Below are 17,053 nucleotides of genomic sequence, written 5' to 3'. Positions count from 1 at the left end.
AGAGTTTCAGCTGCAGATGATCTGAGGCACGGGTGAACCAGGCGGCTACGTCGGTAGAAACAGATGGTCTTGGTGATGATGCGAATACATGTTGGAAAGTACGACAGCAAGATTGTGGACAGAGTGGTTTGGTATCTTGTGTTGCCAGGGAAAGGGATGGAGTTAGTAGGTGGGAAATGGATTATGGAGCAGGAACCAAAAACAATGGCCTGGATTTTCATTAAATCGGAGTGACTCGGGAGCCCTTTAAAATGGTGGATATGCCACAATTCTGGGAATAGCGACCCCATTCACCAGCAGTCTGATTTTAGGGAGTGTCTTTAAAGGGCGTGGGACAGTTGTTGTCAGAAGCTCATATCCGCTACCTCCCGGTCTGGCCTGCCCCATTGTGTTGGTAGGTGATGTACCATCAATTGGACTCGAGACACGATTAAGATCCAAACTGTGGCTTTAATCAACTAGTTGTTAGCCCGGTGGTCGACTACAGAGTAAGGCCGACCGCCAGGAACTCTGGGTACTTATACCCCACCTCCAAGGCGGGGTCTACTTGCCTCTCGACCAATTGGTGAGCAGTCACATGACTAGTCCCAGCCAATCGGACGAGAGGCACCTGACCAGCCAGAGCCAATGGGAAACCCATGCTCTGCACCAATGGCAGTGCTCACATTTATACCACCACAGTAGGTATCTCCAACTCCTCCACAGTTTTCATGCAACCGGGCCAAGTATTTAAAGTCATGGGGCTGGATTCTCCCCCCCCCCCCCTGTGGTGATATGATTTGCATACCTGTCTGCCATTGGGCCAGAACACCGGCTTACCATTGGCCCTGGTCGGTCATGTGCCTCTCGACCGATTGGCCGAGAGGCTGAGTTAACCACGCCTCCGTTAACGAGGTATAAATGGACAAACGCCCGGCAATCGTCCATTCCATTGTAGACGATCGCAGAGCTATGTTCTAGTCTATTAAAGCCTGACTTTTGTAAAGCACTCGTCTCTCGTACAATTGATGGCACATCAATTTAATAGACTAAGACTTTGAAGATGGAGTTCCGGATCAAGCCCGAATGCCTCCGCATCAGCCCGCAAACTCCGAACTCTGCAGAACTTTTCCAACTCTGGCTGACATGCCTCGAAGGGTTCCTGGCATCTACAACCCCCCCCCCCCACCGGGGCACAGAAACTGCACGTCCTCCACTCTAGCGTGGGTATCGATGCCTACGCAATAATCAAAGAAGAAACGACTTCTGATGAAGCAATACTAAAGCTATAGGGACAATTCATCAAACCAGTCAACAGGGTATTCGCCCGACATCTGCTGGCCACCAGACGGCAGCTCCCCGGTGAGTCACTAAACCAATATTACCGGGCCCTCCATACCCTGGGGAGGAATTGCTCCTGCGTCGCAGTCTCAGCTACGGAGCACATGGAACTACTGATCAGAGACGCTTACGTGGCTGGAATGCTGTCCCCCGCTATCCGCCAGTGGATGCTGGAGAGAGACGACCTCAGCTTAACTGAGACACTGACTCTCTCCTCCTCTCTGGAGGTCACTGATCAAAACGCCCGCTTCTATGACCCCAGCCAGGCCTCCTGGCACGCTTCCCAACTGCCATCCGCCGCTCCCGACCTCCCTCAGGCCTGCGCCGCGGGACACCCCGTTTTGCAGGTTTGCGAAACACCCTCGCGCGCGCTGCCCAGCCCACTCCGCCCTCTGTAAGAGCTGCGGGAAGAAGGGCCACTACTCCACGATCTGCCAGGCCAAAAAGGTGGCTGCGGCGCTTCTGGACGCCACGCAACACTCTCACCCCGCCACCAGGCCCCTGCGACCGGCCTGTGCGCCTCTCTCTCTCCTCCGGGCCCTCCCGGTCCCCTCCTAGCCACCACGCAACACTCTCCCCCCCGCCCCCAGGCCCCCGCGCCTGGCCTGCTCACCTCTCTCTCTCCTCCGGGGCCGCTCCAGCGCACCGAGCTCCTCCCAGCTCGCGCCCCGCCGGCCGACCTGCGCGCCTCTCCGGGCCCTCCCGCTCCCTGCCTGCCCGCCGCGCAAGTCTTCCCCCCCGCCCCCGGGCCCCGGCGCCCGACCAGCGCAACTCTCCGGGCCCTCCCGGTCCCTGCCTGCCCGCCGCGCGCGTTTCCCACCCCCGCCCCCGTGCCCCCGCGCCAGGTCTGCTCGTTTCCCTCCCTCCCCCGGGGCCGCTCCTCCCAAACCGTTGCCCCCGGGCCCCGGCACCGTACACGCACGCCTCTCCGGGCCCTCCCGGTCCCTGCCTGCCCGCCGCGCGAGTCTCTCCCCCCCGCCCCCGGGCCCCGGCACCGACCAGCGCGCCGCTCGGTCCCTCCCGGTCCCTACCTGCCCGCCGCGCGAGTCTCTCCCCCCCACCCCCGGGCCCCAGCACCCAATATGCACGCCTCTCCGGGCCCTCCCGGTCCCTGCCTGCCCGCCGCGCGAGTCTCCCCCCCCCCCCCCCGCCCCCGGGCTCCTGCTCCTAGCCTGCGCGCCTCACCTCCTCCGCTCGCAGCAGCTCCACTCGGCTCGCCGGCACCGCTAGCCCCGCCCCCAGCGACCACAAGGGCCTCATGGGCGCCGCCATCTTGGGGCGCCGACCCCACGTGCGGGTCCTGGGCACCGCCATCTTGGGGCCCCGACTCAACGTGCGGGTCCTGGGCGCCGCCATCTTGGGATCCCGACTCCACGTGCGGATCCTAGCCACCGCCTTCCGGGACTGGCACGCAAGGTTCCTTCAGCATCGACTCGGACGGCGACGACGGACACGGATTTTCTCTACGGTTCGCGGCCGTTCAGCTCGACCAGTCACGTCCACGCACGCTCGCCAAAACGACAACGCTGATCCACCTCAACGGCCACGAGACGGGCTGCCTGCTGGACTCCGGGAGCACGGAAAGCTTCGTTCACCCTGACACGGTAAGACGCTGCGCGCTCCCTGTCCATCCGGTAACACACAGAATCGGGTTAGCCTCAGGTTCGCACTCCGTCCACATCACCGGGTGCTGCATCGCGGACCTCACGGTCCAGGGGAAGGTTTTTAAAAATTATAAATTCCTTGTCCTCCCTGACCTTTGCGCAACGGCACTCCTAGGACTGGACTTCCAGTGCAACCTGCAGAGCTTGACCTTCCAATTCGGCGGCCCTCTACCCCCCTCACTGGCTGCAGCCTTGCGTCCCTCAAAGTGGACCCCCCCCTCCTTGTTTGCCAATCTCACCCCCGATTGCAAACCCGTCGCGACACGGAGCAGACGGTACAGCGCTCAGGACCGGTCCTTCATCAGGTCCGAGGTCCAGAGGCTGCTGACGGAAGGGGTCATCGAGGCAAGCAACAGTCCCTGGCGAGCCCAAGTGCTGGTGGTCCGGACTGGGGAGAAAAACCGGATGGTCATTGACTATAGCCAGACCATCAACCGGTTTACACAACTGGACGCGTATCCTCTCCCCCGTATTTCCACCATGGTAAACGAGATCGCGAAATACAAGGTCTTCTCCACTGTGGACCTTAAGTCCGCTTATCACCAGCTCTCCATCCGCGCGAGTAACCGCATGTACACCACGTTCAAGGCTGATGGGCGTCTCTACCACTTCCTTAGGGTTCCGTTTGGTGACACAAATGGGGTCTCGGTCTTCCAACGGGAGATGGACCGAATGGTCGGCAAGTACGGATTACAGGCTACCTTCCCGTATCTTGATAATGTCACCATCTGCGGCCACAACCAGCAGGACCATGACGCCAACCTCCAGAAATTCCTCCAAACCGCAAAACTCCTTAACCTCACGTACAATAAGGATAAGTGCGTGTTTAGCACCGACCGCCTAGCCATCCTCGGCTACGTAGTGTGTAAAGGAGTGATAGGCCCCGACCCCGAACGCATGCGCCCCCTAATGGAACTCCCTCTCCCCAATACCCCAAAATCCCTCAAACGCTGCCTGGGGTTCTTCGCGTACTACGCCCAATGGGTTCCCAATTACGCTGACAGGGCCCGTCCCCTCATTCAAACCACGACCTTCCCACCATCGAGAGGCCTGCCAGGCTTTTAGCCGCATCAAAGCGGACATCGCAAAGGCCACGATGCGCGCCATCGACGAGTCCCTCCCCTTCCAGGTCAAGAGTGACGCATCAGAAGTTGCTCTGGCGGCCACCCTGAACCAAGCGGGCAGACCCGTGGCCTTCTTCTCCAGAACTCTCCAGGCTTCCGAACTCCGCCACCCCTCTGTGGAAAAGGAAGCCCAGGCCATAGTCGAAGCAGTGCGACATTGGAGGCACTATTTGGCCGGCAGGAGGTTTACCCTCCTCACAGACCAACGGTCAGTAGCCTTCATGTTTGATAATGCACAAAGGGGCAAGATCAAGAATGACAAGATCTTACGGTGGCGGATCGAGTTGTCCACGTACAACTATGATATCTTGTATCGTCCTGGGAAGCTCAATGAGCCTCCTGATGCCCTGTCCCGTGGTACCTGCGCCAGCGCGCAGATAGACCGCCTCCGCTCCCTCCACGCGGACCTCTGCCATCCAGGAGTGACCCACCTCTACCATTTCATTAAGGCCCGCAACCTGCCTTTCTCCATCGCGGAAGTCAGGTCAGTAACCCGTGACTGCCACATCTGCGCTGAGTGCAAACCGCACTTCTACCGCCCCGAGCCCGCACACCTGATCAAAGCATCCCGCCCCTTCGGACGTCTCAGCATTGACTTAAGGGGCCCCTTCCCTCTAACAACCGCAACATTTACTTCCTGGCGGTGATTGACGAATTCTCCCGCTTTTCCTTCGCCATTCCCTGCCCCGACATGACCACATCGACCGTCATTAAGGCACTCCTCTCCATCTTCTCACTGTTCGGCTACCCCACGTACATTCACAGCGAGTGGGGGTCCTCCTTTATGAGCGACGAGCTGCGCCAATTCCTGCTCGACAGGGGCATTGCCTCTAGCAGGACGACCAGCTATAACACCCGGGGTAACGGACAGGTCGAGCGGGAGAATGGTACCATCTCGAAGACCATACTACTGGCCCTACGGTCCCGATATCTCCCTATTTCCCGATGGCAAGAGGTGATCCCCGATGCCCTTCATTCTATCCGCTCACTCCTCTGTACCGCAACTAATCAGACACCCCATGAACGTCTTCTTGTTTTCCCCAGGAAGTCATCCTCCGGATCCCCTCTCGCAACGTGGCTGGTCACCCCCGGACCCATTTTGCTCCAGAAGCATGTGCGGGTGCACAAGTCCGACCCGTTAGTGGAACAAGTCCAGTTACTCCACGCTAACCCGCAGTACGCGTATGTGGAGTACCCCGACGGTCGACAGGACACGGTCTCCCTCCGGGACCTGGCACCCGCCGGCGTGCGGTCTTCCCCCCCCCCCCCCCCCCCACCACAGACCCCCCTCTGTTTTTTCCCCCCAGCACCCCACTCAGGTTCCCCATTCCACATCCATGGCGTCTCCAGGTGACGGAGACCATTCAAGGACCATCGCTCCCGGACTCCAGGACGTCAGCGGAACCATCGGCCGACCCGACGTCAACTCCTCCACTGCAGCGGTCTGCCAGAACGTCACGGGCCACAAAAAGACTGATCGAATCTTTCTAAAGTTCTACAGCTCCATGGACTTTTGTGTACATATCGCTTCTTGTCTGGGCCAGTGGGAAGCCCCCAAATTCGATAAGAGAAAGGAGAGAAAATGTTATCCTCCCGGCTGCTACTCATATCACCAGTTCTCTCCCCCCCCCCCCCCCCCCACCCCCCCACCACGGCTCTCGTTCATACCCCCCCCCCGGCTTCCTTCTCCGCAAGGGGTGAATGTGGTGATATGATTTGCATACCTGTCTGCCATTGGGCCAGAACACCGGCTTACCATTGTCCCTGGTCGGTCATGTGCCTCTCGACCGATTGGCCGAGAGGCTGAGTTAACCACGCCTCCGTTAACGAGATATAAATGGACAAATGCCCGGCGATCGTCCATTCCATTGTAGACGATCGCAGAGCTATGTTCTAGTCTATTAAAGCCTGACTTTTGTAAAGCACTCGTCTCTCGTACAATTGATGGCACATCACCCCCCACGCCACATTTCGGCCTCTACCCATTGGCGGGATTTTCTGTTACGCCGGCCCATCAATCGGGTTTACTATTGTGGGGCAGCCCCACACTGTCGGGAAACCCCCGGGCACCAGCAGAACAGAGCATCCTGCCAGCGGAGAATCCTGCCCATGGTAACCCCCTACAGGAACCTTGAACCTTAGTCTGCTTGTGGTGACCTTTTAAAAGGTAAGTTCAAAAGGCCCTACTCGTGTCCCTTATGCCAAGCTTGATTGATCCATCGGCAGTTCCCCCCCCCCCTCCTCCCCACCCTATATAGCCCGTCATACCCTGTCCACTCTTTGAGGGATGTTTGGAAGGAGGGGGTGTGCAGGGTGAGGCCTTTGAGGGTCTTTGTGTTTTTATTTTAACTGGGCCTGAAGTCCCACAGCACCAGGGTGGGTGGGCCTTTTAAATGTCCCATCCCAGTGGCTGCCTCCAAACATTTTCCCAGGTTGGCTTGTACGGCTCCAGCCAGCCCCCCCCCCCCCCCCCCCCCCCCAACCCCACAGCAATAAGGATCCTGCCTTTGCAGGCACTTTCTCCTAAGGCAGGCAGGCCAAGCCGGGAATTTTCCCAACTCTCCCCACCCACCTCGAGGGTGCAAGTCCAGGCCAATGGCTTCAGTCTTCCCAACATCCAATTGGACATAATGACACTGGACATTTCAGTGTCTTCACCTGTGGGAAGATGGAATTGGCACAGGACACGCTTTCAGCCTCCGTAGGATTTTACAGTCAATTAAGTTCTCCTGAACTATTGCAATGTAGGAAAAGTGACAGCCAATTTGCGCACAACACCTCCCACAAACAGCATGTGAAGGGCTGTTCGGTGGCCCAGTGGTTAGCACTGCTGCCTCAAAATGCCAGGTACACGGCTTCAATTCCGGCCTTGGTTAACTTTATGGAGTTTGCACATTCTTCGCGTGTCTGCGTGGATTTCCTCCAGATGCCCTGGTTTCCTCCCACAGCCCAAAGATGTGCCGGTTAGGTGGACTGGCCTTGATAAATTGACCCTTAGTGTCCAAAGGTTATGTGGGATTACGGGTATAGGGCAGGGGAATAGGTCTCGATAGGTTGCTCGTTCAGAGGGTCAGTGCAGACTTGGTGGACTGAATGGTCTTCTTCTCCACTGTGGTTCTTATGATTCTATGACAGGGAGGAGATAATCAGTTTTAGTGATGTTGGTCAGGAGAGAAATTATGGTCAGGACACTGGAGAACTCACCATCTCATACAGTGTTGGGATTATTCTTGTTCACCTGAGATGGGTCTCTCTTCCACTGAAGTAACACTGCCAGTCTTAACCCTACCTCAGTCAAGCACCTACAGCCCTCACCGAAATCTCTGCTACTCATGTCTGAACTTGCTTACCGAGTCTCGTTCACACAATACCCCGATACTCCCTGTCCTACAACAGTTCCCTATCGAGCAATACCTCAATTTGAAAATGTTCATCCCAAACCAAAGGCCAACTCTCCAAGGGGGACACTGTGGATCCTGCAGTGCTGGGAGTGCTGGTGAGGAGGAGGAGGGCAATACATGGAGAGTGACAAAACAGAGTTGAATGGTGGAGATGTGAGGGAGGATGAAGGCTTATAAAGTCTGGATAACCTCAGAAGCTGAGTCTGTTAATCTCCATCCAAAACTGGCCTAGTCCCATTAGGCTTCAGTCATGTCTATCCATGAAGTAGGGCAAGTGGATGTCATGTGGTTCTGAGGGTCAGATGTAAAGGGAGATTTCTTCTCGTATTCTGCAGACCAATGATGCCTTAGGAGCAACGTGGAACTGGCTGTACTTCATCCCACTCATTATCATCGGCTCGTTCTTCGTGTTGAACCTGGTGCTTGGAGTCCTGTCTGGGTAAGTGTAAACCTCTAAGCCAGATATCATCCAGTCCAGGGGGTCACTGCCTACACAGTACAGGGTTACGGGTGTCTATCTGCAGAATAATGCTGTTCGGAAAAGCAAAATACTTCTCACGACATATCAATGCTCAGGTGCAATGTGATGGAACTTGAGCTGGAAAGAGCCAGTTCCAGTGAATGAAAATGAAAAGATGAAATGAAAATCGCTTATTGTCACAAGTAGGCTTCAAATGAAGTTACTGCGAAAAGCCCTTAGTCGCCACATTCCGGTGCCAGTTCGGGGAGGCTGGTACAGAAATTGAACCGTGCTGTTGGCCTGCCTTGGTCTGCTTTAAAAGCCAGCGATTTAGCCCTGTGCTAAACCAGCCTCTGAATGAGGATTCAAAGGACAAAACCTACCCCAACAGATGTGTAAAATGGGAAAACCTGTCACAGGAACTAAGTCCCATGATGGGACAGTGTTACATAATCCATGAGTTTCTGATGGGACAGTGTAGAGGGAGGAGCTTGACTCTGTATTTAACCCTGTGCTGTACTTGCCCTTGGAGTGTTTGATGGGGACACCATAGAGGGAACTTTGTATCTAACCCCGTGCTGTAGCTGTCCTAGGAGTGTTTGATGGGGACAGTGTAGAGGGAGCTTTACTCTGTATCTAACCCCATGCTGTACCTGTCCTGGGAGTGTTTGATGGGGACAGTGTAGAGGGAGCTTTCCTCTGTATCTAACCCCATGCAGTACCTGTCCTAGGAGTGTTTGATGGGGACACCGTAGAGGGAGCTTCACTTTGTATCTAACTTTGTGCTGTACCTGTCCTAGAAATGCTTGATGGGGACAGTGTAGAGGGAGCTTTACTCTGTATCTAACCCTGTACTGTACCTGTTTTGAGAGTGTTTGATGAGGACTGTGTGGAGGGAGCTTTACTCTGTATCTAACCTCCTGCTGTACCTGCCCTGAGAGTGTTTGATGGGGACTGTGTAGAGGGAGCTTTACTCTGTATCTAACCCCATGCTGTACCTGTCCTGGGAGTGTTTGATGGGGACAGTGTAGAGGGAGCTTTCCTCTGTATCTAACCCCGTGCTGTACCTGTCCTAGGAGTGTTTGATGGGACACTGTAGAGGGCGCTTTACTCCATACCGAAGCTGAATCTAAATGTGCTTGGAATTGAGTATCTGAAATATTCCAATTTTGGTAATTTAATCTTTCGGACTGATGAGCTTTTAAGATGAATGAAGTTTTTACAGCTTTTTTTAAACGTTCCACACTTTCCTGAGCTGGTCAGTGTTCACTATTACGCTGGCATTTTGCGCACCTGTTTGCCGTGGGCAGAAATGTGGACGGGGCACAAACTCTCGCAAGAATCAAAATTCAAGGTATGTATCGACGAGATTCCCCGGCACATTGTTGTCGTCAATGATGGAATTAGCGTTCTAGCCGTGCTCCGCCATGCAATCAGGGAAGCCTGTTGGCATATTGTTCACATATTTCACCTTATCATTCGCTTATTTCAACACAGTAGGCTTTCCTGCAGCAATTCTTCACCAACGTTGAAAAATATGATTTCGAAGGCATGACTTCACGTTTGTGTGTTTCCCGAAAGGTTTTTAAAAATGGAGAACTGTACAGCTCATTTCTGAGAGGAGAGCGTGCGGTTCGCCGCAGGCCAGCAATGAGTTCAGGAAGAGAGAGGACACCGGGAAGGGGGTCGGGTGTCCTTGCAAGCCAGCCGCTGTTCAGGGAACTGGGTGGAGTTTGTGGGGGGCACCCGTAGCGGTGCTGGCGCTTCATGGAGGCGGTGAAATCTGGGGCGGCTGCAAAGTGGGGAGGAGGAAGGCACTGTGGCAGCACAGCGGGGTGAGTATGGAAGGTTCTTCAGTGGTGGTGTGCTGGGAGCAGAAGCATTGAAAAGGACCAGAGGGCAGCCGCCTATTCCGGAGAATGAGAAATGGTCTGGCCCCTAAAGCGGGGGAAGGAGTCAATGATGAGAGGGGAAGGAAGCCAGTGTTGAAGCTCACTCATCCCGAGGCTGAAATCTTCAGCTGATGGGCCTCTACCATCTCGAGTGGTGCTGGGACTCGAACAGGAAGCTTGTGCTGCTGGATTGGGTGGGTGTCCAGTAGACAAGGCCTGTATGGTCCACCACCATGTGGAGGAGTGGTGGGGCAGTGGGGAGGGGTGCCTGTGAGTTCATGACTGAGCATGTTAACTCTAATACAGAGACATGACATCAATGAACATACCTTTTGACTAACAGATTAGTGAGCCGCTAGTCTATTAACATTCGTCTCGTTGGGCAGACACCAATTATGTCCACTAACTCCACACGGATGAATGTGTGTGCCACTAATTAGCGATCAGCAGTTAATCCTTTGCATGCCGACCTCCCCATTCTGTGAGTGCCATTGTTTTCCTTCAACATTTGCTGAGTGGGTAAGCTTATACACCTTCCCTGACAAAAAGTGAATGCTACAAAGTTCAGCAGGGCACTCTGCCCCATTAAATGTAGCTGTGGCATCCTCACAGGGTCCATCCCCCCACACATCCCTGACAGGCTTGCACATACACACACACACACCACACCACCCCCCCCCCCCCTCTTACAGTAACACAAGGGGCAGATTTATGTATCTCACATGAGAGCGTAGGAGACAGGAGGGTTTCCAAAACTGTGACCACTCAGTCAGGCTAAGTGGGAAAGGATGATGTGGCGTCTTGTAAGGGAGTCTGTAAGGGAAAGGTCTAATTTTGATGGCTAACACAGTAGTCAGTGACCATCGAGACGCTGCTCCCAAGGGCGGATGGTCAAAGGGTTGAATCCTCAATCTCCACTCTTTCTCTTCCTCCCCTTTTAGTGAGTAGAGCAAGAGATTGGTGGAGCCTGTGGAACTGGGTAGCATTCTTCTAGCGTGTCAAGAAGACAGAAGACATCAAAGGAAGCATCTCGCTCTCCAGAGGCAGGAACAGAATCCTGTGGGGGAAGGGGTCACAGGACCTGCTCCGCTGCCACAGAAGGGATCCCAGACAGCATCCACTTGAACGTGTCTTCTACAGACCAGGATCTACAGATGCTGCATGACATTCCTGCAGATGTGCGAGAACCAGTGTCAGAGAAGACTTTGCCTGTCCAAGGATGGCATGGTGGCACAGTGCTTAGCACTGGTGTCTCACAATGCCAGGGGATCCGGGATCAATTCCAGCCTTGAACTCTTGTATGGAGTTTGCATGCTCTCCCCTTGTCTGCATGGATTTCCTTGGGGTGCCAAGGTTTCCTCCACAGTCTAAAGATATGCAGGTTTGGTGGATTGGGAGAGTGGGCCTAGGTTTTGGAGGATCGGTGCAGACTCGATGGGCTGAATGGCCCCCTTCTACATTGGGCATTCAATAGATTCTATGGATTATATAGACATGGTGGCTCATCTCTGCCACTTTCAGGAGTTGGCGGCACATGAACCTGGAGGAACACTGCCTGAGGCTTTGAATGTCACAGCCTCCCTCAACTTTTTGCATGTCAGTGTTCTTTCATGGCACCAATGGTGACTTTTGTGACATCTCACAGGCCTTCTCTCAGAAGTACATCAAGGGGATGACGGACACACTACAAAATATCTCATAACTACATCAATTTCGACCAGGACCAGGCAAGCTAGGTTGCAATAGTCATGGATTTGCCCAGATATCAGGCTGTCCACAAGTGCATGGATCCATTGATTACACCCACATGGCTTGCTGATCCCTCTGGCATCAGCAAGTTTATCAACCACAACAGCCTCTGCTCCTTCAGTGTTCAGCCCGTTTACAAAGCACATCCACCAGGTGTGTGCTCGGTTCCTGGGGAGTGTTCATGGCAGCTTCACCCTGAGCCACTGTCACATATCCAATGTTTCTGAGGGAGCTCGATGGCTACGGGGTTGTCGTCGGGGACAAAGGGTACCCCTGAGGATGCGGCTGCTAATGCCTGTGCAGAGATCACAATGTGCAGCAGAGACGCGATCCAACAAGGCTCATGTTGCTAGTTACGCTTTGGTACAACAGACCATCGGAATGTTGAAGATGTGGTTCCGGTGCCTGGACCGGTCTGGTGGAGCGCTGCAATACAATCCACAGAGGATGTCGCGCATTCTGGTTGTCTGCTGCACCCTCCACAACCTGGTGTTTCAATAGGGTGAGGAGATGGATGAGTAGAGTGGCACATCTCCTTTGATGAAGAGGACATTGAAGCGGATGACGAAGGAAAGTTCTGGAGGAAGTAGAGGCAGACCATCAGGCAGTGGCAATGGCCAGAAGGGCAGGAGAGCTTGGATGCCCTCATAGCCTCCTGCTACATGGAATATCAGGAGTAAGGCCAGTGGTTACATCCATCAAGCTGATGTCCCTTCCTGACTGCTGGCAGCGCACACCCTCATGTCATGGGGAAGGAGCGGCTGCCCACCGTCCCACATTGGTGGAGGATGATGATGATTTGGAGTGGGGACAGTACATTGTTCCCCAAACAGCTGCTGCCAATGTTTGACTCCTGTCTAACTGAAGACAGCTCGCAAACTCTGTGACCAAGGTAATATCAAGGCGACGTTGCGAGGACAGTCTTCTCTCTCCTGATCTAGGCTCCTCCTTAGTTAGGGTGTCCCTGCGGTTCAGTGGCGCCAGAAAAAGTGCTCACCTTTCATAAGGGTCTATCTCCATGCGCGGAGATCAGACATTCACAATGACTGGGTTGAGTAATGGCCCTGACCATTGTGGCGGATGTCCTCAATACCAAGGAGACACTGGCATGATTGATTTGTTCTGTCACTGTGAGGGAATGCCAACCAATGAGCTGACAGCCTTGCTGAGAGGAGATGGCGGAGGCTCAGTGTGTGGGCATCACAACAAGGAGGCATTTTCTGAGCAAGGAGCCACAGAAAGGTTGCACTGAATGAGATTTATTTAATTGACAGAAGTAATTGATGACTTGCGTAGATGCTTTTTATCTACAAATGCTGAACATCCATGCCCACGCTGTGCAACTAGACTGTCTTAACCTTTCTAACGCTGACATTATGTCTTGGTGTATCCCCTGGATTCATGGCAGAGGTGGGAGCTGCCTACTGTCGGCCTCATCCTGTTGTCTGTGATGACCTTGGAGGGCTGAGACCTGGAGGGCATTATCCTGCTTTCGGTGTGTTGCTGTGTGGCAATGGCACCCTCCTCTACCTGTAGGGCTGGAGCTGTTGCAGCCACAGGAAGATGGGCCAGACACACCAGAGTCTCCTGGATGGAAGGTCCCGAGCTATGCACCAACTTCTCCTATCCATGAGTGCTCAAGGGCCCCTGGCTTCCTCCTTCAGATCAAAGGGCAGCTGGGGTGAGGTCGAGAAGCCCCGCCGTCCTCTGGCGCTGGCACTCTTAGATGCCCTCCACCGGTACAGGGCAGAGGTTGTGCACTATGGTCTCCACTGCAGCCGCCACCCTCGCATGTTGACCTGGCTGCCATTTGAATGGACCTACCTCGTATTAAGTTGATCTTTTTTCTACACCTTGCTATAACTGTAACATTATATTCTGCAGTCTCTCCTTCCTTCCCTATGTACAGTATGCATTGTTTGTATAGCATGCAAGAAACAATACTTTTCACTGTATACTAATACATGTGACAATAATAAATATAATCAAATCAAATCAAAACCATAGTGTGTCAGTATGATCTCCTTGGACAGGAGACGTTGGGACTCCTCCAGTTGGCCTTTCAATCTGAGGAGTGTAGCTGGCATCCCTTTCTGATGTTCCCGACTTTGCCTTTGGAGCTCCAGCAACTGAGGCATGACTGAGTCCAAGGCTTGTCTTGTGGTCTCCAGCAATTCTCCGTGGGCAGGCACCCTGCGACATCCCTGCCTGAGCCTGGTGTGGATCAGAAAAAATGAGTTACTCGCCAGTCCAAAGCTTCACTTAGGTGCGTGTCTCTGCTGTCATGTAGGATGTGGGTGAAAGCTGTGATGCCTCTTCTATCTCAACATCCAACAATTAATTCTCGCTGGTGGCTGGGGTGGACTCTAGTGCCTGACTGGTGAAGACACTGGGCTGCTCCCTTGATGTGCCTGCGAGAGAAAGGAAATGTTATTAGTGCTTGCAGACACAGAAGGATAGAAGAGACGAGACTCAAGTTAGGTTGGTGTGACAGATGATGGTGTTGTGGGTCTTCACTCGATATTTTAGAGCCCACCTCACCCTCAGCACAGGAGCAATTCTCTTCTTAACCGGCCAGCTGGAGTGCTCTCTCCTCGAATGCTGAGGGGATTTCTAACTTAGGCATCCGTCATCTGTCTGGAATCTCTCCCACCTGTTGTGAGCCAGTTTGTCCTGCAAGAAACAAGGTGAGGAGAATGTAAGCAGGTGGAGTGTTTGGGAGAGTGTTTGGTGGTGCCCATAATAACAATTTAATAATAATCTTTATTGTCACAAGTAGGCTTACATTAACACTGCATTGAAGTTACTGTGAAAAGCCCCTAGTCGCCACATTCCGGCGCCTGTTCGGGTCACAGAGGGAGAATTCAAAATGTCCTGATTACCTAACAGCACGTCTTTAGGGACTTGTGGGAGGAAACCGGAGCACCCGGAGGAAATCCACGCAGACACAGGGAGAACGTGCAGACTCCACAAAGCCAGTGACCCAAGCTGGGAATCGAACCTGGCACCCTGGAGCTGCGAAGTAACAGTGGTAACCACTGTGCTACCTTGTCGCCCATTGAGCCAGTAGTGAGTGAGCTCCCTGTAGCTGTGTGACGGGCGTGGGTGGGTGGTGGTGACAGACAAGAAGAGTGACTTACCCCAGCTGAAGGGCTGCTGCTGCCTGCTTGTCGGCTAAAAATACGGTGGGACAAAAAAATCCAGAAAATTTTGCCCACAGTCTCTGCTTTCGGGTATGGGAGTTATTGGGCATGGGGGTATGTCTCTAGGCCCTTCAGAGGGTTAGTGGGGGGAGGGGGTGTTGCAATATCTCCCCGATGATGAACCTATCGTAATAATGACTGGGTAGTAATGGACTGAGGCTTTGGTCTAATATGCCCACTCTAACCCCCCTCTGGTCCCACAGTGAATTTGCCAAAGAAAGGGAGAGGGTGGAGAACAGGAGGTCGTTCCTGAAACTCCGGAGGCAGCAGCAGATTGAACGGGAGCTCAATGGCTACCGAGCCTGGATCGACAAAGCAGGTGAGTATCGAGGTTCCTGGTGCATACCCCCGTCGGCTGTTAGCTTCCGGCTGCTGTTGAGTAAAGATTCAAGAGTTCTGCTCCTCTTCACAATCACCTTTATTTTCTTTGAACACAGCTCTGTACAAAACTCTTGTCACCACATCACATGCTCCCAAAGACCACCTGCAGCCTCTTTACATATTATTAGATACTTAACATCAATGAGACATCTAATTGGAATGACTCTCAGCCCATTATTTAACAGTCTCCCCTTCCTTGGAGAAAAAAAAAATTTGGTGAAAACAAAATTACAAGAAACTCAAAAACACACGCAGTTTTGGATGAATAAACCCCCAAAACAAACAGTCACAGAAACAGGCGCCCTTCATTAACAATATCCAAAATTTCTGTAAACTAGCCCCAGTTTTCGTAAAACAGTCAGACAATTGATAGCTCCTGTCTACCCATTTAATTTTTTTCTATCTCCCCTCCGTCCAACATCTGCTTCAAACTTGCGATGTCTATCCTTAATCTTTTCTCACTCACACTTTTTGTAGAGTGCACATTTTCCCACCGGGATTTATTGTCAATGTGACGCTCAATGGGTATGTTACCCAAATCCCCTAATCCCCAAATATCTGTCAATATCTGAGATATATAAAAAGCCATATCCACCACTTCTACAAGACTTAACGTCTCAGTGGCCACTCTCCTTATGTGACCACTCTCCTTATTTTCTTTCTTTCCCACACAAGAAGGCAACATTTACCATTGTTCCCCAAAAGGAAAATTCTGAAACCTCCTGCGCTTGAAACCCCATCACATAAATTTGCATAGGACACTTTACTATAAATTATGAGTTTCAAGTGCCTCAGGTCACCTAAAACCGGGAACCTCAAAACATACTCCTGCATTTTTAGTTTGATCAACGCTTTATTTGCTCGCATTAGGTCTTCCACTTTAGGATCATTCATTTTTGTACTCAACACTAAGACATCAAAACTAACGTCCGGTCTAGTCTGTCTACCTAACCAATTCAGTTGCCCAATTAAACTACGCAGTTGCTCTTTTTCCGGCTTTGCAACCACTGCATCGTTTTGTGAAACCCGACCACGACTAATTGCTATTGGGCTGATGCTCTCCAAATAAGATTGCTGATGTAAAGTTGCACCTAAGTTTGTCTGTCCGCTCTCCAGTCCAATATATTTAAATGCACCGGAAGCCTGACTTCCAACCCTGAATTCTTTCCTCAACACAGAGATTGCAATAGCTTTGAAATCACTCGTCCCACCCCACAAAAAATCATCGACATGCATCATAAAGATGCCAGAAAGATTTCCTTTATAGTGCCAGTAAAACATTGCCGGATCCGCTTTCAACTGGAAACAGCCGAACTTTAACAAAACTGACCTTACCGAAAAGTACCAGACTCTTGCGCATCATTTAATCTATATACACATTTTTTCAACTTCAAGAGTACCCCATCTGAGTTGACTGCCTCTTCAGGAGGACGGAGAAAAATGTCTCTCTGAAGCTGATGCCCCTGCAAAAAGGCAGCTTTTATACCTATAGATTTGCACCCCATGCCTTTGTGGCTAATTGAGCCAAGAAGATCTTTAAAATAACCTTTCCTGCCGTAGGTGAATCTACCCTTAAATCCTGATCTTCTAAGTTTTCTTCAAATCCCCTTGCCACAAGCCTAGCCTTTGCATAACAAGTCCCATCCGGAAGAACCTTTTCCATGCAAATCCATCTGTGAGATGGAGTTCTTTGTCCCCTATCCAGTACTTCCGTGTACATCCCAAATTCACTCCACGTACGCAGTTCTTGCTGTTAGAATTTTCATCTAATTTATTGGAAGCCACCAAAATCTCACGTGCTTGTGGGCTTCTACTCCTGGTAGCATTCATAGTCTTACCCATGTTCTGAGACTTTGACA

The 17,053-nt window shown here is 52.5% G+C and overlaps 1 protein-coding gene across 1 annotated transcript in view; it reads left to right on the top strand.

The window, feature by feature from the left end:
• Positions 1–17,053, top strand: part of LOC119964246 (probable voltage-dependent R-type calcium channel subunit alpha-1E) — a 1,062,240-nt gene that overhangs the window by 594,845 nt on the left and 450,342 nt on the right. The window contains exons 8-9 of the mRNA XM_038793526.1: positions 7,845–7,948; positions 15,017–15,132. Coding sequence (XP_038649454.1) covers positions 7,845–7,948; positions 15,017–15,132 — 220 coding nt within the window. The remainder of the gene's footprint in view (positions 1–7,844; positions 7,949–15,016; positions 15,133–17,053) is intronic.

The sequence above is a fragment of the Scyliorhinus canicula genome, chromosome 4, assembly GCF_902713615.1.
Source record: "Scyliorhinus canicula chromosome 4, sScyCan1.1, whole genome shotgun sequence".
Classification (NCBI taxonomy): domain Eukaryota; kingdom Metazoa; phylum Chordata; class Chondrichthyes; order Carcharhiniformes; family Scyliorhinidae; genus Scyliorhinus; species Scyliorhinus canicula.
This window is presented reverse-complemented; position numbering and strand designations above follow the sequence as displayed.